Source organism: Micromesistius poutassou, assembly GCF_964030765.1.
Source record: "Micromesistius poutassou genome assembly, chromosome: 21".
In the NCBI taxonomy this organism is placed as follows: Eukaryota; Metazoa; Chordata; class Actinopteri; order Gadiformes; family Gadidae; genus Micromesistius; species Micromesistius poutassou.
Genome location: NC_140291.1, coordinates 12359899 through 12378000, shown reverse-complemented (window position 1 = coordinate 12378000; position 18102 = coordinate 12359899). Strand labels below are relative to the sequence as shown.

Below are 18102 nucleotides of genomic sequence, written 5' to 3'. Positions count from 1 at the left end.
TCCTACAGCGGGTTTAATAACTCAAATAGTGGGGCAGGTTGGTCTGACGGAAGTTTAAAATCTAAACTTAAATTCAGAAAGTTAAAAAAATGTGGTTTAAGATGTATATATGGACTCAAATTTCCCTATATTGGTTAAACGCATTATATTGCACAAGTAACCCGCTATTGGCCATTTTGAGTTACCGGGGATTGTCAGTCTTGTGCAAGAGAGCAAGCGAAAGGCTGAACATTAATTTAGCCTCGTCCTTATTTTAATAAACATTTTTTCAGTAGTTTATTAGAATGCTTTGGTTTTGGTTTTGACTTCTGACACAAAGACAGGGACCCAAAGACCCATATGAGCACCGGCAAACATGATATGTAACTCGATGGTGAAACTGAAACCTAAACGGAGAGAGAACAGGCTTGGATGCCATGGCAACGGACCCCGTGGTGGGAGCAGATCCGGGAGGGGGAGGAGCCGGGGCACGCGGTGAGGTTGAAGGTGTTGACGGCGAGGCAGTGGCGGTTCAGACACATCATGTTGGGCCCGCACGGCGTCCCGTCCTCCACGTAGCCCAGGTCGGACCCATCCTCCAGCACCGCGTGGCCGCCGCTGAGGACAGAGGTCACAAGGTCAAAGGTCATCAGGGAGCCACAGGCGAGGAAAGAGAGGGGGAAGGGTCTCTAGGTCAGTGGCCCTTTAGTAGTGGGTGGGGACCCATCAGGGGGGGCGGGACCAATCATTGGGTCGTGACCCATCATTGGGTCGGGTCCCATCATTGGGTCGGGACCCATGAGTAGGTCGGGGCCCATGATTGGGTCGGGACCCAAGAGTGGGTCGTGGCCGATCACTGGGTCGCGACCCATCAATGGGTCGTGACCCATGTGTGGGTCCTGACCCGTCAGTGGGTCCTGACCCGTCAGTTGGTCGTGACACGTCACTAGGTCGAAGCAGGGGATTGACACCATGAACATTTGAAATAAATAATACGGTTTTATTATTTCATATTTATTTATATATAACTCCACCAGTATATTATGGCAGGACACGGGGGTCAACTCATGCAAACGAAGGGTAAAGAGACACACACACACACACACACACACACACACACACACACACACACACACACACACACACACACACACTCACACTCACACTCACACTCACACTCACACTCACACACACACACACACTCCCAACTGTTAACCAAAGCTAAACTGCAAATTATGGCATGAAAGCAGAGTAAAGTGTGCAAAAGGTGATGTAGTTTTTCAACGAAATGTTGCAATAATGTTAGTAAATAATAATACAAAAGTAAACAATAAATCAATACATTTTTGGAAGTTGTGAACGATTCAGAATCATAAGATATCTATCTCGATCTCTAACTACAAACCTATTAATAATCATCTTGATCCAACTATTAAATATCCTCTGCCAGTTCCCCAATCTTAGATTATTAATGTCTGCCTCTACAATGTGCCCTGTAGCACATAACAAGCAATGCTTAAACTCCCCAACCATAGCTAAGTAGACTAACGGCCCCGTTTAGCGTCGAGAGGTTTAATGCTGGGGAAGCTGGAGGAATTCCACATCTCATATTGTTGTTCCCTCTTGCCTCCTATATGTCCAGACTCATCCTCTCTCACTATCTCTCTGTCTTATCCCTTCATCCTCCCATCCTCAGCATCTCCGACCCTTCCAACTACTGTCTCAACTTTCTATCTGGAGTGAAGGGCAGAACTTTGGCTGTGTTGAGGGCCAGCTTGTGCAGTGGCTGGCTAGCTCTGGTTGTAATATAGCAGGAGCAAGCAGCCGCAACCGACTCCAGCTCCAATAAGCGTTGGCTCAATCAACACTCCAGGAATGTCACATTAGCCTCTAAGGTCGCAGCTAGTTACCAAAATCATTCAACACATAAAACCCCCGACATGCAAACACAGTGTGAAGTAAGCACACATCTGCCACCTGACACGTCTGACACATTTAAAGGAGAGGAAGTTTGCAGATTGGTTGATGGAAAAACAAAGAAATTTGCTCTGTCGAAATACAATTCCCTAACTCGATTCTGTTTGTTCTTTGTTTATTTATTGCGTTGATGTCTCGTGCATGAATGCTGTTCAGAAAAAAACTTACATTACATTTTGTCTATAAAATATTAATCTTTCTATTTATTTAATTCAGTATTATGTATTTATTCAACAGTTCAAAATACACAATGTATAATTTTATCATTAATTTAGCCTTCTCCTGAAAAGGAGCACGTGTAGATTGTCAGGTTTTGCCGTCTCTTTTGGTCAGTTTACACCAGTGGTCAACTGTTACACACACAGTTTGTTCGAAAATCTCAGCTGTCGAGCTTGGTTGATGGACTCCCTCGGATCCCGTGACCTACGACCTCTACATATGACCTCACCGGCAGTCCATGTATCGGTTCTGGTGGTACACCGTCAGACTGGTGGGCTCCCCCTGCTGCTCCCCGAAGCGGGGCCTGGAGGTCAGGTTGGTGCACATCAGGAAGCCACACAGGACATCCCTGATAGCACACACACACACACACACACACACACACACACACACACACACACACACACACACACACACACACACACACACACACACACACACACACACACACACACACACACACACACACACACACACACACACACACACAGGTAGAGAGACATAGAGATAGAGACAGGGAGAGAAAGAGACAGAGAGAGAGAAAGAGAAAGAGAAAGAAAAGAGAAAGATAAAAAGAGTGACAGAGAAAGAGAGAGAAAGAGAGCAAGAGTGAGACAGAGAAACAGAGAAACAGAGACACAGAGAGACAGTGAGAGCGAGAGAGAGAGTGTGAGAAACAAAGAGGTAGAGGGGCATAGAGATAGGTAGAGAGACATAAAGGGACAGGGATGGAGAAGTAGAGAGACAGGAAGAGAGAGGTAGAGGGACACAGACGGATTAATCAGCAGGTAGGGTTAAGGCAGGACATTTAGAGGTAAACCGGTGAACCTCGGTGATCAAACTTATTGGATGTGACAAAAGGATTTTGTCTGATATCATGTCACCAGGTGAGAGTGGGATTAGCCGTTACAAGCCGTTTGAAAATCTGCCTTTCCCTGTGTTTTAGTGACATCACTAGTGGACGTGTCCACCTAGATGTATGACGGATAGATCAGCAGCATTTGCTTCAGTCCACCGGGTAGGCTGGTAGACAGATCTATCCAGCATACATCACACCCACTAGTAATGTCACCAGGGCACAGGGAATGGCAGGGTTTGTAATGGCTTGTAATGGCTAATCACTCTCACACCGAGTGGCTTTAGATCACCTCTTTCAGTATAACTCACAGTTTCTGGCAGGGCAGCCACCCGTGGCCACTGGGGTCCCTTCCACAGTTGCCCTTCTCTGAGCCCTCCACGTTGAACTTCTCGTAGCAGAAGCGGTCTGCAGAGTCTGGGAACAGAGGACACCATGTTTGAGCCGTAGGTCAGGGGTAACCCAGAGGTTTTAAGAAGGAATCAGCTGTGATGACTAACCCAGATGTTTTAAGAAGGAATGTGTGACGCTGTGTGTGTGACGTCTGGCTTAATCGGGGGATTATGAAGGAAAGATGGTGAATGTTAACCTACTGTAGCCCCACACGGTCAGACACTGTCCGTCTCTGGTCTTGCAGCGGCCGCCATAGCAACGCCCCTGAGGGTGACATGAGACACAAGATGGATCAACTCTGAATACATAATTCCACAGATAAGATAAAAATATGAGTATGAGGTTCTTCAGGGGTGTCATGTAAATATTGATCGTAAAGAATGGGGTTGGACCAGTGACAGGGTTACGTTTGGCCAAACTATAGACAAACTTCCTGCTTGTTGCTTCTTAAATTGTGTTGGTAAGAGCAGATTATAAGTTTACTGAAATTCCTCGGAAGCTTTTTATTTTCTGAACAAAAACAATCTGTATTGTTAACACTAAGCCACACAGGAGCACTTTTATTCAAGCCAAAAATAGTTTGGGATGTAAAACGTTAGTATAACCACACAACCAAGGTATACACACATACCTGCCCAGTTTCACACGTGTATCCATCCAACTTGTGGACATTATGGGGACACTGGGAGAGAAAAGTGAATCATTTTCATATCCAATAATACTTCTTTTTTTTAAGTTATATTCTTGTTGATGAGTAGATACACAGAACACACCAGATTAATGTTTATGTTAATTTACTGTACCACGGCACTGTTTTTCTGTCATTCATAAAATACAGTCAAAAACCAGAGATGGGCCTTGTTTAAATGACATGTATCTGATATAGGTATTTTCATTACATACTGAGTATTTCATCATTTGTATTTGAGTGTACAAAGGATATGCAATTCAACTATTTCATTTATCATTTTAGTCTTCAACATAAACACACCCATTTCTATTTTGAGATTAAACAAAACATAATCTGCAAAACCAATAATACTTTGTTTAAAAAAATCAGTTTATATAATCCCAACAATGACCACAGTCAAATTCAGCAGCATCGACCTGGTCATACAAAAATGTTTGTATTTCATAAAATACGGTATTTAAAACAGTGTTCTTAAGTTAATTTAAGAGTGGAGTGTCTCTCACCTGGCTGGAGTCTCCTGTGCAGGTCTCGGGGATATCACAGTCACCCACCGCCCCTCGACATGTGGACCCCCGCAGCTCATACTGAACACACAGCGGGGGAGAGGGGAGAGAGGAGAGAGGGGAGGATAGGAGACAGGGGAGGAGAGGAGAGAGGGGAGAGAGGAGAGAGGGGAGGAGAGGAGACAGGGGAGGAGAGGAGAGAGGGGAGGAGAGGAGAGAGGGGAGGATAGGAGACAGGGGAGAGAGGAGAGAGGGGAGGATAGGAGACAGGGGAGGAGAGGAGAGAGGGGAGGATAGGAGACAGGGGAGGAGAGGAGAGAGGGGAGGATAGGAGAGAGGGGAGGATAGGACAGAGGGGAGAGAGGAGAGAGGGGAGGATAGGAGACAGGGGAGGAGAGGAGAGCGGGGAGGATAGGAGAGAGGGGAGGATAGGAGAGAGGGGAGGATAGGAGAGAGGGGAGAGAGGGGAGGATAGGAGAGAGGGGAGGAGAGGAGAGAGGGGAGGATAGGAGAGAGGGGAGAGAGGAGACAGGGGAGGATAGGAGAGAGGGGAGGATAGGAGAGAGGGGAGGATAGGAGAGAGGGGAGGATAGGAGACAGGGGAGGAGAGGAGAGAGGGGAGGATAGGAGAGAGGGGAGGATAGGAGAGAGGGGAGGATAGGAGACAGGGGAGGATAGGAGAGAGGGGAGGATAGGAGAGAGGGGAGAGAGGAGAGAGGGGAGAGAGGAGAGAGGGGAGGATAGGAGACAGGGGAGGAGAGGAGACAGGGGAGGAGAGGAGAGAGGGGAGAGAGGAGAGAGGGGAGGATAGGAGAGAGGGGAGAGAGGAGAGAGGGGAGGATAGGAGACAGGGGAGGAGAGGAGAGAGTGGAGGATAGGAGAGAGGGGAGGATAGGACGGAGGGGAGAGAGGGGAGGATAGGAGAGAGGGGAGAGAGGGGAGGATAGGAGAGAGGGGAGAGAGGGGAGGATAGGAGAGAGGGGAGGATAGGAGAGAGGGGAGAGAGGAGAGAGGGGAGAGAGGGGAGAGAGGGGAGGAGAGGAGAGAGGGGAGGATAGGAGAGAGGGGAGAGAGGGGAGGATAGGAGAGAGGGGAGGATAGGAGAGAGGGGAGAGAGGAGAGAGGGGAGAGAGAGGAGAGAGGGGAGGATAGGAGACAGGGGAGGAGAGGAGAGAGGGGAGGATAGGAGAGAGGGGAGGATAGGAGAGAGGGGAGAGAGGAGAGACGGGAGGATAGGAGACAGGGGAAGATAGGAGAGAGGGGAGGATAGGAGAGAGGGGAGGATAGGAGAGAGGGGAGGATAGGAGAGAGGGGAGGATAGGAGAGAGGGGAGAGAGGAGAGAGGGGAGGATAGGAGACAGGGGAGGAGAGGAGCGAGGGGAGAGAGGAGAGAGGGGAGGATAGGAGAGAGGGGAGGATAGGAGAGAGGGGAGGATAGGAGAGAGGGGAGGATAGGAGAGAGGGGAGGATAGGAGAGAGGGGAGGATAGGAGAGAGGGGAGAGAGGAGAGAGGGGAGGATAGGAGACAGGGGAGGAGAGGAGACAGGGGAGGAGAGGAGAGAGGGGAGAGAGGAGAGAGGGGAGGATAGGAGAGAGGGGAGAGAGGAGAGAGGGGAGGATAGGAGACAGGGGAGGAGAGGAGAGAGGGGAGGATAGGAGAGAGGGGAGGATAGGACGGAGGGGAGAGAGGGGAGGATAGGAGAGAGGGGAGAGAGGGGAGGATAGGAGAGAGGGGAGAGAGGGGAGGATAGGAGAGAGGGGAGAGAGGGGAGGATAGGAGAGAGGGGAGAGAGGGGAGGATAGGAGAGAGGGGAGGATAGGAGAGAGGGGAGAGAGGAGAGAGGGGAGAGAGGGGAGAGAGGGGAGGAGAGGAGAGAGGGGAGGATAGGAGAGAGGGGAGGAGAGAGGGAAGAGAAGGAGAGGAGAGAGGGGAGAGAGGGGAGGATAAGAGAGAGGGGAGAGAGGGGAGGAGAGAGGGAAGAGAAGGAGAGGGAAGGAGTGGAGAGGAGAGAGGGAGGGGAGGAGTTGCAGAGGAGAGGGACGAGGAGAGAGGGTAGGGGAGTAGAGGAGAGTAGAGGAGAGACGGAAGGGGAGGAGACAGGTAAGGGATGAGAGGAGAGAGGACAGGTGATCATAAGGTGATCTCTGGGTGTTCATAAACACTTTTACAAATCACAAATACCAGGGATGATTGTGGCATTCAATGTGAAATGATAATTCAATCAAAGTGAAGAATAATAGAATAATAAACAAAATAAATGCAACTTAAGTCAGATCTAAGTGACTCTTGCTGCCATTCAGAATATTAAAGGTAAGACGCTGTGTTCTTACCCTACAGTCTTTGCAGCAGAGGCCGGTGCTGCACATTGCATCATGGGTAAGTGTGCACTTCTTGCAGCAGGCCCCACCACTCCGGGAGCACTCCTGTGGAGGCCCACCCCAGGGTGCCCTTACTGTTAACAGCACACTTTGCTTAATAATCGCTTCAGTTTTGGCTGTTCAATATGAAGATGGAAGATAAAATAAGGAATGATCCTTCTTTTACTTCAGTGCCTTAATGGACTCCTGAACCAGCCTGTGTGTGAGCCTCTGTCTTGCTCATAGTTATAGAATTCCAGCGTGTTACATTCCTTGAAGAATGTAACGTTCATGCACGGCGTGAAACAGTGTTGAAACTAGTGTTTCTGTAACACTATGATCGACTACACCATACCGCTGGGTTTAATGGCTATATTGGTTTTCAATAGATGTGCCAACTACACAATTATGGAATGCCTCTACACCACGAGAGGAGGTGAGGTGAACTAACCCCACGGCTCATTCACGTCTTGACATCAACTATGTAAACAATTAACCTCGGGTCTTAACAAACCAACAAAATAGTTTAAGATGATGTATAAGTGCATAGCTTCTTTCAACTAACTAACTACTCTAAACATAAGGTGACTAAAATGTAATTTAATGCAAGGTGCTATGCGGGTGGGACTATTCTCTTCTTAACCAATAGGAATGTACCATGGTGACCACGTCAACACATGGCACGGGGCGTAATCCAGATCACCAGCTTCTGCAAAAGACTCAAGACTCAATTGTTCAGAGTTCACCTAAACCCTGCATAGCCACCCTCTGCGACCCCTCTTACGCACTTATTGTATGTTGTACTTCCTACTTAGCATTGTGTAGCATTTGATCCTAGCTATCTTTGTTTTAGACGGGAATGGGTAAACCTAGCGATTGTTAGTGCTTGGCACTTGGTTCTATGAACATCCTTGTCGTACCGACAGCGATATGTATCGACGTTTCTCCTTCTTCTGACAAACATACTTATTGTAAGTCGCTTTGGATAAAAGCGTCTGCTAAATGCCCTGAACGTAAATGAAAATGTAAATAAACTGTACATCCCAGTGTCATCAACAGCCAACTGGGCGGTACTCACGAGGTAGGATCCACAGTCACACTCCTCCCCCACCTCTAAGAAGCCGTTCCCACACTCCGGAGGGTCCAGCAGCTGAAACACACAAGACACAGCATCGTACAACATGGCATTAACATCAGGTCATGACAATAACATAATATAACATGACAATGACATGAATTTAACTGGACTATAACCATTAATAGAACATACCATACAATGTCATGACAATAACATGGCCATAACCTTAATACGACATGACCATAACAATAGTTTTCATAATTTCTACCCCAGCAGAGGAGCATCAACCTGGAACAGTTTCTGACGGCAACAGAAAATAGCCTACCCTGATTATAGTCCCACAAAACCCCCAAACAACCATGGAAAACAACAAGACCAGTTTAACTGACTAAGTAAACATCGTATACAATCACTGAATGAAGATTATGATAATCAAAGGCACATTTCTAACTAGAACTGCTGATCAAATGAATGTTGCCATGTTTGGTTTTCAGCGATAGCGGCGTCCATACCAACCAATGATAAGAAGGGTTAACGTGGGCCGATTCAAATCGAATAAGCAGAATCTTCTTTGTAGTGACTTAACAGCAGGACACAGTAGAGATGCTGCAGGTTTCAGATTCACCGTCTGTATTAACATTAACACCTGATGCATGCAAGGGCAAGGCTCCCGTGGAGTGCACCCCAGCTCCTCTACATGCCCATCCAAGGCTAACCTTGCTGGGCTTGTTGAAGAGGCAGCTGCCCCCTCCCTCCTGGAGGAAACGCAGATACTCGTCTATACTGCAGCGAGAGAACTTCCTGGGCAGGTAGTACCTGGGGAAATAGATTGAATGAAGAAACTTTATTAGTTGAACTGACAGGGGACATCAGAACACAAGGAATTATGACAACCCTTTATTCCAGCTCGGCAGTTATATAAAGAAAGAACTATTGGAAAAACAAAAAATAATAAAACATCAATGTAACAATTAGTGTAAATGATTCAAATCAAGGCTACTATTATGCCTATTTACGACCACCAATAACTTTTACAACAACAAGTTAGCTCTATCTGATTCCTATTGCTACTCTGCACGCCACACATTGATTGTTCGCATCTTGACTTAAGTGGTTTTTGATAAACAACCCAATGGAAGTAGATTGTAAATCAATGTCACAATCTAAAGCAATTATTCCTAACATGATGACACATGTACAACAAACAAGTTTAATGGAGTGAAAGTAGATCATTACGAACTCTGTTAACGGTCACAATTCAAATCATGAACCTAAATTTAATAAAGTATGTAAAAGCTTTTTTATTTTGCAAAATGTGTTAGAAATGGCCGAGCCCTCTGCCAGTGGTTAGTGAAACGCTCGGTGAGAAGAGCTGTTCTGGTTGCCTGTGTGAGACAATTTCAATTTCTGACCTATCAGGGAATGTCTTCCAGAAAGAATCCATAATCCTGACAATAACCATTATGCACACAGCGTTACAATCAACGGTGGGTAAATGTAGGGAGGGAGGGAGAAGAAACTTTTGGTGGACTTTGTGTATCTTGTGTATCTATTTTTATTTTCACATCCTTGCTCCCTTCTGCTCTTTTCCATTCTCTCACTCTTTACTCCTCCACTACCTACTGCAACTTTCGCAGCTGTAATGTAGCCAGAATGCACAGTAATAAAACAACAGTAAAATAAGAATAATAATGATAAACCCTGTGGTTTAACTGCGGAGTGGGGGTAAGGCTTATTCATCAGTAGTGTCTTCAATCAATTTCACATTATTTGAATAGGTCTCTTTCACATTATTGATATAGGTCTCTTTCACATTATTGATATAGGTCTCTTTCACATTATTGATATAGGTCTCTTTCACATTATTGATATAGGTCTCTTTCACATTATTGATATAGGTCTCTTGGTGCACAACGACAATCCAAAGTTCAGGGTAGTCTCTCACCCAGTATCCTCCATGATGCAGCCCAGCCACGGGTCCGGACACCGGCAGTCCCCTGGGCACGCACACGCACACACACACACACACACACACACACACACACACACACACACACACACTTATGAGTCTTGAAAATGATGGCAGATATTTTATCAAAAGAAAAAACAATGAAAAAAAAGAAGACACTCAATTCAGTGTCCACCACACTTTCGAATAATGAAACGCTGGACAGCGTCTTTAATTACAGTGATTGTATTAACATCTTCTGATGATTAATTTCTAGAAACTTCCCTGCACCGTTTCACCACTAGATGGAAATGTCACAATGTGAACAACAAGCTCTGCGCCAGTGACTTAAGGCTGGATATTTTACCCAGCATGTAAAAAAATATAACAGTCTGCAGTTCAGGAAAGGTGTGTGCAACTGTCTACTCTAACAACATGTGCCGTGAGGCCCAGGAGGTGGAAGGTCACCTGCGGCGGGCCTCTGCTTGTTCCACATCATGCCGATGTTCTGACCCAGAGTCTGACACAGAGTGATGGCCATCGGACCCACGTTGGCATACTGGAGCACAAGAGACATAGATGTAGAAATAGAGACGTAGACACAATGTTACCATTCTGATACATTAGCGATAGCCCGATACACACATACATACTCACACTCATGCTCATAGATAAACATAGATAAGTCATGCTACCCTGATTGCAACACGCATATCTTAATGTCTGGCAGACGTCAGCACTCGGACGACTGCCCATCACCTCAACAAGACTTAACCTCAACAAGACTGAGCTCCTCCTAATGCCATGGTAAGATCGCCCACACATGGACTCACTGGGCACTGTCGAGAACATCACTGTATCTCCTTCTCCAACTGCCAGAAACCTTCTGTGGTACTGGACAATCAGGTATGCTGCACCGCAAACGATCCTGCAGATTTGCACTTCCTCACAAGGGAAGCAGCTCAGCTCCTAGTCCAAGCGCTGATCATCTCCCGCCTCGACTACTGAAACTTGCTCCTGGCTGGACTCCCTGCCTTACGCGATTAAACCTCCACTGGCTCCCTGTAGTAGCTCGCATCAGATTCAAGATGATGGTACTGGCATACAAGGCATACAGGATGGAACTGCCCCTGCCTACCTCCAAGCGTTGGTCAAACCACACACCCCAGCTAGAGCGCTCTGCTCAACTACCTCAGCTGGACGTCTGGTATCGCCATCACTAAGAGCAAGCAAAGGTCGATCATCAAAGTCACAACTCTTTCTCTGTTTTGGGACCACAGTGGTGGAAACAGCTTCCGCAAAAGACTCAAAACTCTCCTGCTCAGAGTTCACCTAGACTCTGCATAGCCATCCAGTCCCCCCCTCCCATTATTATATGTTGTACGTCCTGGCACTTAATGGACGCACTTAATGTACGCACTTGCTGTATGTTGTATTTATTCATAGTCACTGCTGTATACGGGGAATGGGTTAGCCTAGCGTTAGTACTTGCACTTGGTTCTATGAACATCTTTACTGTACCGACTATCTTTCTCTGGGTTTTCTGATCATAAGGTTCTGGGTTCAATCCCTAAAGTCCACCACTGAACTGAAGGAATCCCTCAACCCACATGTCCTCGGACACTGTAGCACGATTTGGATAAAAGGGTCTTTAAAATTCCCAAATAGTCAGTAAACAATACAAAACTAAATAGGAAACCTATCCGTAAACATCATTTCTTTGACTACTTTGCACAAATTTACATGAAACGCCAATCGCCAAATAACCCATTCTGTTGAAGGTCGGTGATTCTGACCTCATTGACTCCGCCCCCCCGAGTGAGAGAGCATATCCCGCCGATGTAAGCCGTCCCGCTCTTACTGTTCAGGAACGTCCTGCCCCTGGAGAGAGAGAGAGAGAGAGAGAGAGAGAGAGAGAGAGAGAGAGAGAGAGAGAGAGAGAGAGAGAGAGAGAGAGAGCGACACACACACACACACGCAAACACATTTACGCTCCACCAAGAGGAGGATTACATTTACATTTTAGTAAAATAAAAAAAGAGTCAACCACGCAGGGAGACAGCCAGCTCATCAGGCAGGGCAACAGCCGGCTCGTCAGGAGCAGTCAGGGCGAGGCGTCTTGCTCAGGGACACCTCGACATTCAGCTAGGAGGAGCAGGGGATCGAACCAGCAACCTTGCGGTTACCAGTCGACCCGCTCTACCGCCTGAGCGACTGTTGCTGAGGATGACAGACCGATATAGATTCCAATCGTTTTTTTTTTCGGCGGACTGTTATTGTGAAAAGGCGTTACGACGACTCACGAGAAGAGGTGTATGGCGTCACTGCCTTCCCGGATCCTCTCTTTCCTGTACTTCATGAAGTCGCGCAGGGTCACCAAGGGGTCGTCGCCCACGGAGACCATGTTGTGTGACGACCACGTCTCCATGGCGACCAGCACGATACGCGTGTTGAGCTGTTCCTTGAAGATCTGACGACAGAGAGAGAGAGAGAGATGATGTTGCTGAGGTTGGCGGCAATCAGTTTGGCATTTATCAGCGATATAATAATAATAATGAAGATAATAAGACAAATAGTTAACTTTGAAACACACTTTCAGACACTTTTATTTACAACAACGACCAGAATCTTAATTGAAATGGACAAATTTGGGGGCAAAATGCCCCAAGGTTTCGGTTTTGACCAGCGATCCTACGTTGGATGTCATTCCGCCTCTCTTTCAACACACTTTTCTGTCTCTCCTCACTATCCCGGCCATGAGAGCACAAAGAGCCCAGATAAACATCTTGAATACCTTTCAATAATGTGCTCCAAGTACTACTTCTGTTGATCACAAATCAAATCCAAATCAACAAAACACACATACTCCCAAATCACAACCAACTGACGACAACCAACATCACCAGGGACTATGAGCCAATCAGAAAGCAGCATGTGGTATGACCCTGTGCTTTGGCAGCAGTCTGCCACATTAGTGTGTGGTTACAAAGTGACATTGTCACTGCGGCGATAGGGGAGAGGACGAGGTGGAGGGAGATGACTCAGGAGAATGTGCGAGGGGTAATGTTGATAAGGGTTCTTTGAGGGTAACTTACTGCATCGGCCATGTTGACCACAGCCTTGGCAAAGTTCTTGGTCTGGGAGAAGGAGCGACGGAGCTGGACGAACTTAGGACAGGAGGAGAGGAGAGCAGGAGGAGAGGAGAAGGAAAGGAGGAGAGAAGGAGGAGAGGAGGAGGAGAGGAGAGGAGCAGAGAGGAGGAGAGGAGAGAAGGAGAGGAGGAGGAGAGGAGGAGGAGGAAAGGAGGAGAGGAGGAGAGGAGCAGAGAGGAGAGAAGGAGAGCAGCAGAGAGGAGAGAGGAGAGGAGGAGAGGAGAGGAAGGGAGCAGAGAGGATGGGAGCAGAGGAGGAGAGGAGCAGATAAGCAGAGGTGAGAGGAGAGGAGGAAAGGAGCGGAGGAGAGGAGCAGAGAAGAGTGGAGAGAAGCGGTGAGGAGAATAAGAGAGAAGCAGAGAGGGGTGGAGGAGGAGGGGAGAGGAGGAGAGAGAGAAGAAATTAGATAAAAGTGCAAAGGAGTTTGGATAGAAGAAGAAAAGAAGAAAGGGGATGAGAGGATGAGAGAGACAATAGCGTTACTGTCCTACATTGAACAGCAAATAAACTTTTCTGCAAAACAAAAAGTTAGAGCAAACATGTGTGTAGTTCATACCAGGTCATGGTCATTCACCACCATGAGTTCAATGTACTTGGTTTCTGTCTGGACGGTGCGCTGCACTGGTTTGACCTGCAGGGGGCGACAGAAAAACAGACAGTGATAAAAGACACACAAAAACACATTGTTCTCAGCAGGTGAGAGTCACACACACATAGTGTGTGTGTCCTTGAGAGAGACATGGCCAGTAGTGAAGGGCCAAATCATATTGCTGTGTATGTGAAAAAACTTCACATTCACTAGCCTGTAAATTTATCCCCATGAATATATACTGCTGGTTGGGAGTCACCGCTCTACACAAGACAGGCTGTTTGGGAAACATCGACTTCATTGGTTTGTTTTTTGTGTGTGTGTATGTATGTGTGTGTATGGAGCATTTAGGAAACACTAAAAATAAAATGCGACATTCAGAATAGCAAAGGGATTCAGAAATATTGTTATATTTTAAAGGACTAATGTTATGTAGTTCTACATATGTGTTTCCGTAACGGGTGGAATTGAAATATGGTTCTATAAATTAAAATCAGTCTCAGTTTTGACACTGTAGTTCTATATATTTGTGTTTGTATCAGGTGGAGGTTACGGTTTGGTTCTATACATTTGTGTCGGTGGATTTGACATATGGTTCTATATATCTGTATCTGTCTCAGGTTTGACATTGTAGTTCTATACATTTGTGTTTGTATCGGGTGGAGGTTGACTGTGTCAGGTCTTGGGTGTGACCTGTCTTTTGGAGCGTCTGAGGGTTTCTGTGGCGATAGGAATTTTGCCCGTCTCTCTGCTGGTGACATCCTTTATTTCGGCGTCTGTCTCACTGTGGTTGTCTGTCAAACACCGAAAAAAACAAAGTAGGGGAAGATAGAGAGAGAGGGACAGGCAGATAGATAAGCAAGTGAGTGATTGTTTAAATCTCTGTGTGTGTGTGTGTGTGTGTGTGTGTGTGTGTGTGTGTGTGTGTGTGTGTGTGTGTGTGTGTGTGTGTGTGTGTGTGTGTGTGTGTGATCCCATATGTGATCGAATTGTTTTCTCAAAATACACCCTGATCACTGAGAAAGGGAGAAGGAAGTGGACAGAAGAGAAGTAGTGTCATTAAGTAGGAAGGGAGAGAAAGGGACTAAAGGGGAATTAAAGGGAGGAAGAGGAGAGGAAAGGTGAGGAGAGAAGGACACAGGGGAGGGGATAGAATAAGATAGGAGGGGGTTATAGTAGATGAATTAAGCCTGGAATTGTTGGCAGGGATGTGGAGGGAAATGACCTGATGAAGGACAGGGTGTGCTGCAATGAGAGAGAGAGAGAGAGAGAGAGAGAGAGAGAGAGAGAGAGAGAGAGAGAGAGAGAGAGAGAGAGAGAGAGAGAGATGAAGATAGTGAGAGTGAGCCCAAGATTAGCTCAGCAACGGGCAGAAAAAGGGACAGAAATAAAGAGGGAAGGACACGGTGAGAACAAAAGAGAGGGAGAGGGGAAAAGAGAGAGAGAGACAGGTCATTGAGGGAAAGGGATGAGGTGAAAGTGACACACCATAAAAAGTATTTAGAGAAACAGAAAGAAAGAAAAACGGGAAGAGAAAGACGCAGATAAAGTCATTGAGTGGGAGGAAGGAGGGAAATAAAGTTACACCCAAGTTAAATAAAGACCCGTATCGGGGAACACAAGAGATAGGGTGGGAGGGAGGGATGGAAACAGAGAGCGAGACAGAGAGCAAGAACGAGAGAGAGAGAGAGGAAGGGAGACAGAGAGAGAGAGGAGCAAGGCAGAGAGACAGAGAGTGATGGTTGGCGACATGAAAGGAGTAGCAGGAGAAAGAAGGTGTAACAGACGATGGAAAACTTTCTGTTCTTTTGTTATTTACATTTTCTTATTATAATACTCCCCCAAGCCTTCGGTTCAGCGAGAAGAGGGATCGACAGCCAAGGAGCACGTCAGGAGACTGCTCCTCACCACCTACACTATAGATTATTCAACCTAAGTCTGTATCTTGCTGTATTACATCCTGGAATAAACCATCCATTCGACCCTCTGATCCAACATGTCAAGCTTCCTTGATTTACACTTCAAGAATTACTACTACAATTGGGAAAATACACAACGCAGAGACTATACGAACAGTTTAGAAATAAGCTGAAATCTAACAAACAGGAAAGTTTGCGATGGGATGGGAGGTCATGGAGGAGGATGAGGGGTGGCGGTGTCGAGCTGGAGCTACGGGAGGTCCTACCTGTGGAGGAGGGCTGGAGCAGGTCCACGTCAGCCATGCGGTACACTGCATGCTCGCCGTACGCCTGGAGAGACAGTTGACGTATCAGTGAACACACCTGAGCCCCTTTCACATGGGCCGTCTAAGGGCCCTTACATAGTCAACGCATCGGTACGCATACGCGTCCACAAGGCTACGCATCGCTACGCTTCGGCCGCCATTATGCGGCGATGCGTAGCAAAACGTGTCGTCCCAATTTTTGATACGCGACGCGCCGATCCATGCAATACTATGCGTTGTCGTCATAGTATCGCGAGTGGCGTGAGCGGTGTATTGCATGTCATGCATTGCCCGCGACGTTTGCGTATGCTGTGTAGACTATGAAAGGAAGCGCGTTACTCGCGTCACTCGCGTCGCTTACGCGCGTTGCTCGCGTTGACTATGTAAGGGCCCTCGCGTTGCGTTGACTATGTAAAGGCTGCAAAGTGACGGAAGATTCCCTGCATGGGGTCTCGAGTGACTGGGAACAGGGATTGATATGCTGGGAGTTTGCGTCTCCATTATCACAGGGCTACCCACTTGTGTCTTAAACTGATGACGCGCTTGTCTTGAGTTGATGACACAACAACACACGCTCTTATTACATTTCTTTTTATATTAAAGGCAGTTGTAAAATGTGATTCATTCTTTCACACACACTTATATCCCCACTGATGAATTAAATTTGATGTTGAATATTCACCTTTTTTTGCTTCCTCATCTCAATAGCTATTGAGTGGTGATGAATATCAGATTACACAATGTTTCTCACATATTTCCCTGAGTGCCACACAATGTCCTTGATATGGGAAAGAAAAATAGTTGATTGTCATTATCAGTGATATAATAGTGTGAAATATTTTTCTATGTCCAGTCTTTAGAACAAGACTAATTTGAAGGAAATCTGTCCTGATTTAGCTATTTTGTATTGCAAGCAAACATCATCAAACTAAAATCCCAGCCGAGCGCTTGAATCTAACTATTCAAAGGGTTGAAACCTCTAGCTGTTCTCCGCATGACAATGCGTCTCAGACACAAGAATCCACAGTTATTGTATTTAGTGTTAGGCCTATATTTTTACATTTTGACAGACATGTTGTTCTGGTCAAAATGTGAGGTAAGTGCAACCTGCTTCGATCTGGTCTGGCGCTTTGGCCCGACTCGAGAGATCCGCCATCTCCGGAGTCGGGTTTAAACTGGTAATGGAAACGAGAAGTCAACACGCCAATGTTCGACCCACTGGAAAAGGGCCATGGGTCCATCAGCAGAGGGATGGCGCTCAGAGACAGTAGCTTCTGAATGGACTCCATTAGTGTGGGGCTTTCTTAACCACACCTCTTACTGTGTCACACCCTTCCTCCCTCTCTGACCCCCTTCTTGCTGTGTCTGTATATCCCTCTGTCTCCCTCTCTGGATCTCTCACCCATTGACTCTCAGATTAACACATTCATATGGGAATGATCGACTTGTTCAATGGTTTGTTTTTTGCTTGTTTGTCATTTAGGAAACACTGAAATAAAATGCATGACATTCAGGATAGCAAAGGGATTCAGAAATATTGTTAAATCTTTTAAGGACTAATGTTATGTAGTTCTATGTATGTGTTTCTGTAACGGGTGGAATTGAAATATGGTTCTATAAATTTAAATGTCTCAGTGTTGACACTGTAGTTCTATATGTTTTTGTATCGAGTAGATTGGTGTATGGATCTATACATTTGTGTTTGTATAGACATATCTTGTCTATAGTCAGTTCGGGCCACAGGATTATTTTTTTCTGGGGAATTGAATGTCAACTCTGCCTGGGTGGCGGCGTGGAAAATGAAAGTAGAGAGAGAGAGCTAGTGTGAATGAGAGTAGTGAGAGAAAGAGAGAGAGAGAGAGTGAGAGAGAGCGAGAGAGAGAGAGAGGATATGTGAGAGGGAGAAAGAAAAATATACGATATGAGAGGGAGAGAGAGCATGATGATAGATAGAGAGCAAGAAGAGAGAGAAGGAGATAAGGAGGAAACAGGTAGAGAGAGACAAACTGGAATATTATTACACACAATGATGAGGAGATGAGGAGGAGCAGGATATGTGTGAGTATTCAGGCTCCTTAATGTCTCCCAAATAGAGCAGAACAGAACACAATACAGTGTAAGGTGGGTTACAGGGT

General features: G+C 46.3%; 1 protein-coding gene across 3 annotated transcripts in view; it reads right to left on the bottom strand.

The window, feature by feature from the left end:
- Nucleotides 1-18102, bottom strand: part of LOC311367003 (disintegrin and metalloproteinase domain-containing protein 11-like) — a 32367-nt gene that overhangs the window by 3754 nt on the left and 10511 nt on the right. For all 3 annotated transcript variants that reach the window (XM_084485799.1, XM_084485800.1, XM_084485798.1), the window contains exons 7-23: nucleotides 15929-15992; nucleotides 14437-14537; nucleotides 13711-13785; nucleotides 13098-13169; nucleotides 12306-12472; nucleotides 11799-11883; nucleotides 10471-10561; nucleotides 10000-10051; nucleotides 8771-8870; nucleotides 8055-8126; nucleotides 6950-7042; nucleotides 4619-4699; nucleotides 4056-4106; nucleotides 3625-3688; nucleotides 3343-3448; nucleotides 2405-2524; nucleotides 429-597 (exon numbers count right to left, since the gene is read on the bottom strand). In XM_084485799.1, coding sequence (XP_084341925.1) covers nucleotides 429-597; nucleotides 2405-2524; nucleotides 3343-3448; nucleotides 3625-3688; nucleotides 4056-4106; nucleotides 4619-4699; nucleotides 6950-7042; nucleotides 8055-8126; nucleotides 8771-8870; nucleotides 10000-10051; nucleotides 10471-10561; nucleotides 11799-11883; nucleotides 12306-12472; nucleotides 13098-13169; nucleotides 13711-13785; nucleotides 14437-14537; nucleotides 15929-15992 — 1563 coding nt within the window. The remainder of the gene's footprint in view (nucleotides 1-428; nucleotides 598-2404; nucleotides 2525-3342; nucleotides 3449-3624; nucleotides 3689-4055; nucleotides 4107-4618; nucleotides 4700-6949; nucleotides 7043-8054; nucleotides 8127-8770; nucleotides 8871-9999; nucleotides 10052-10470; nucleotides 10562-11798; nucleotides 11884-12305; nucleotides 12473-13097; nucleotides 13170-13710; nucleotides 13786-14436; nucleotides 14538-15928; nucleotides 15993-18102) is intronic.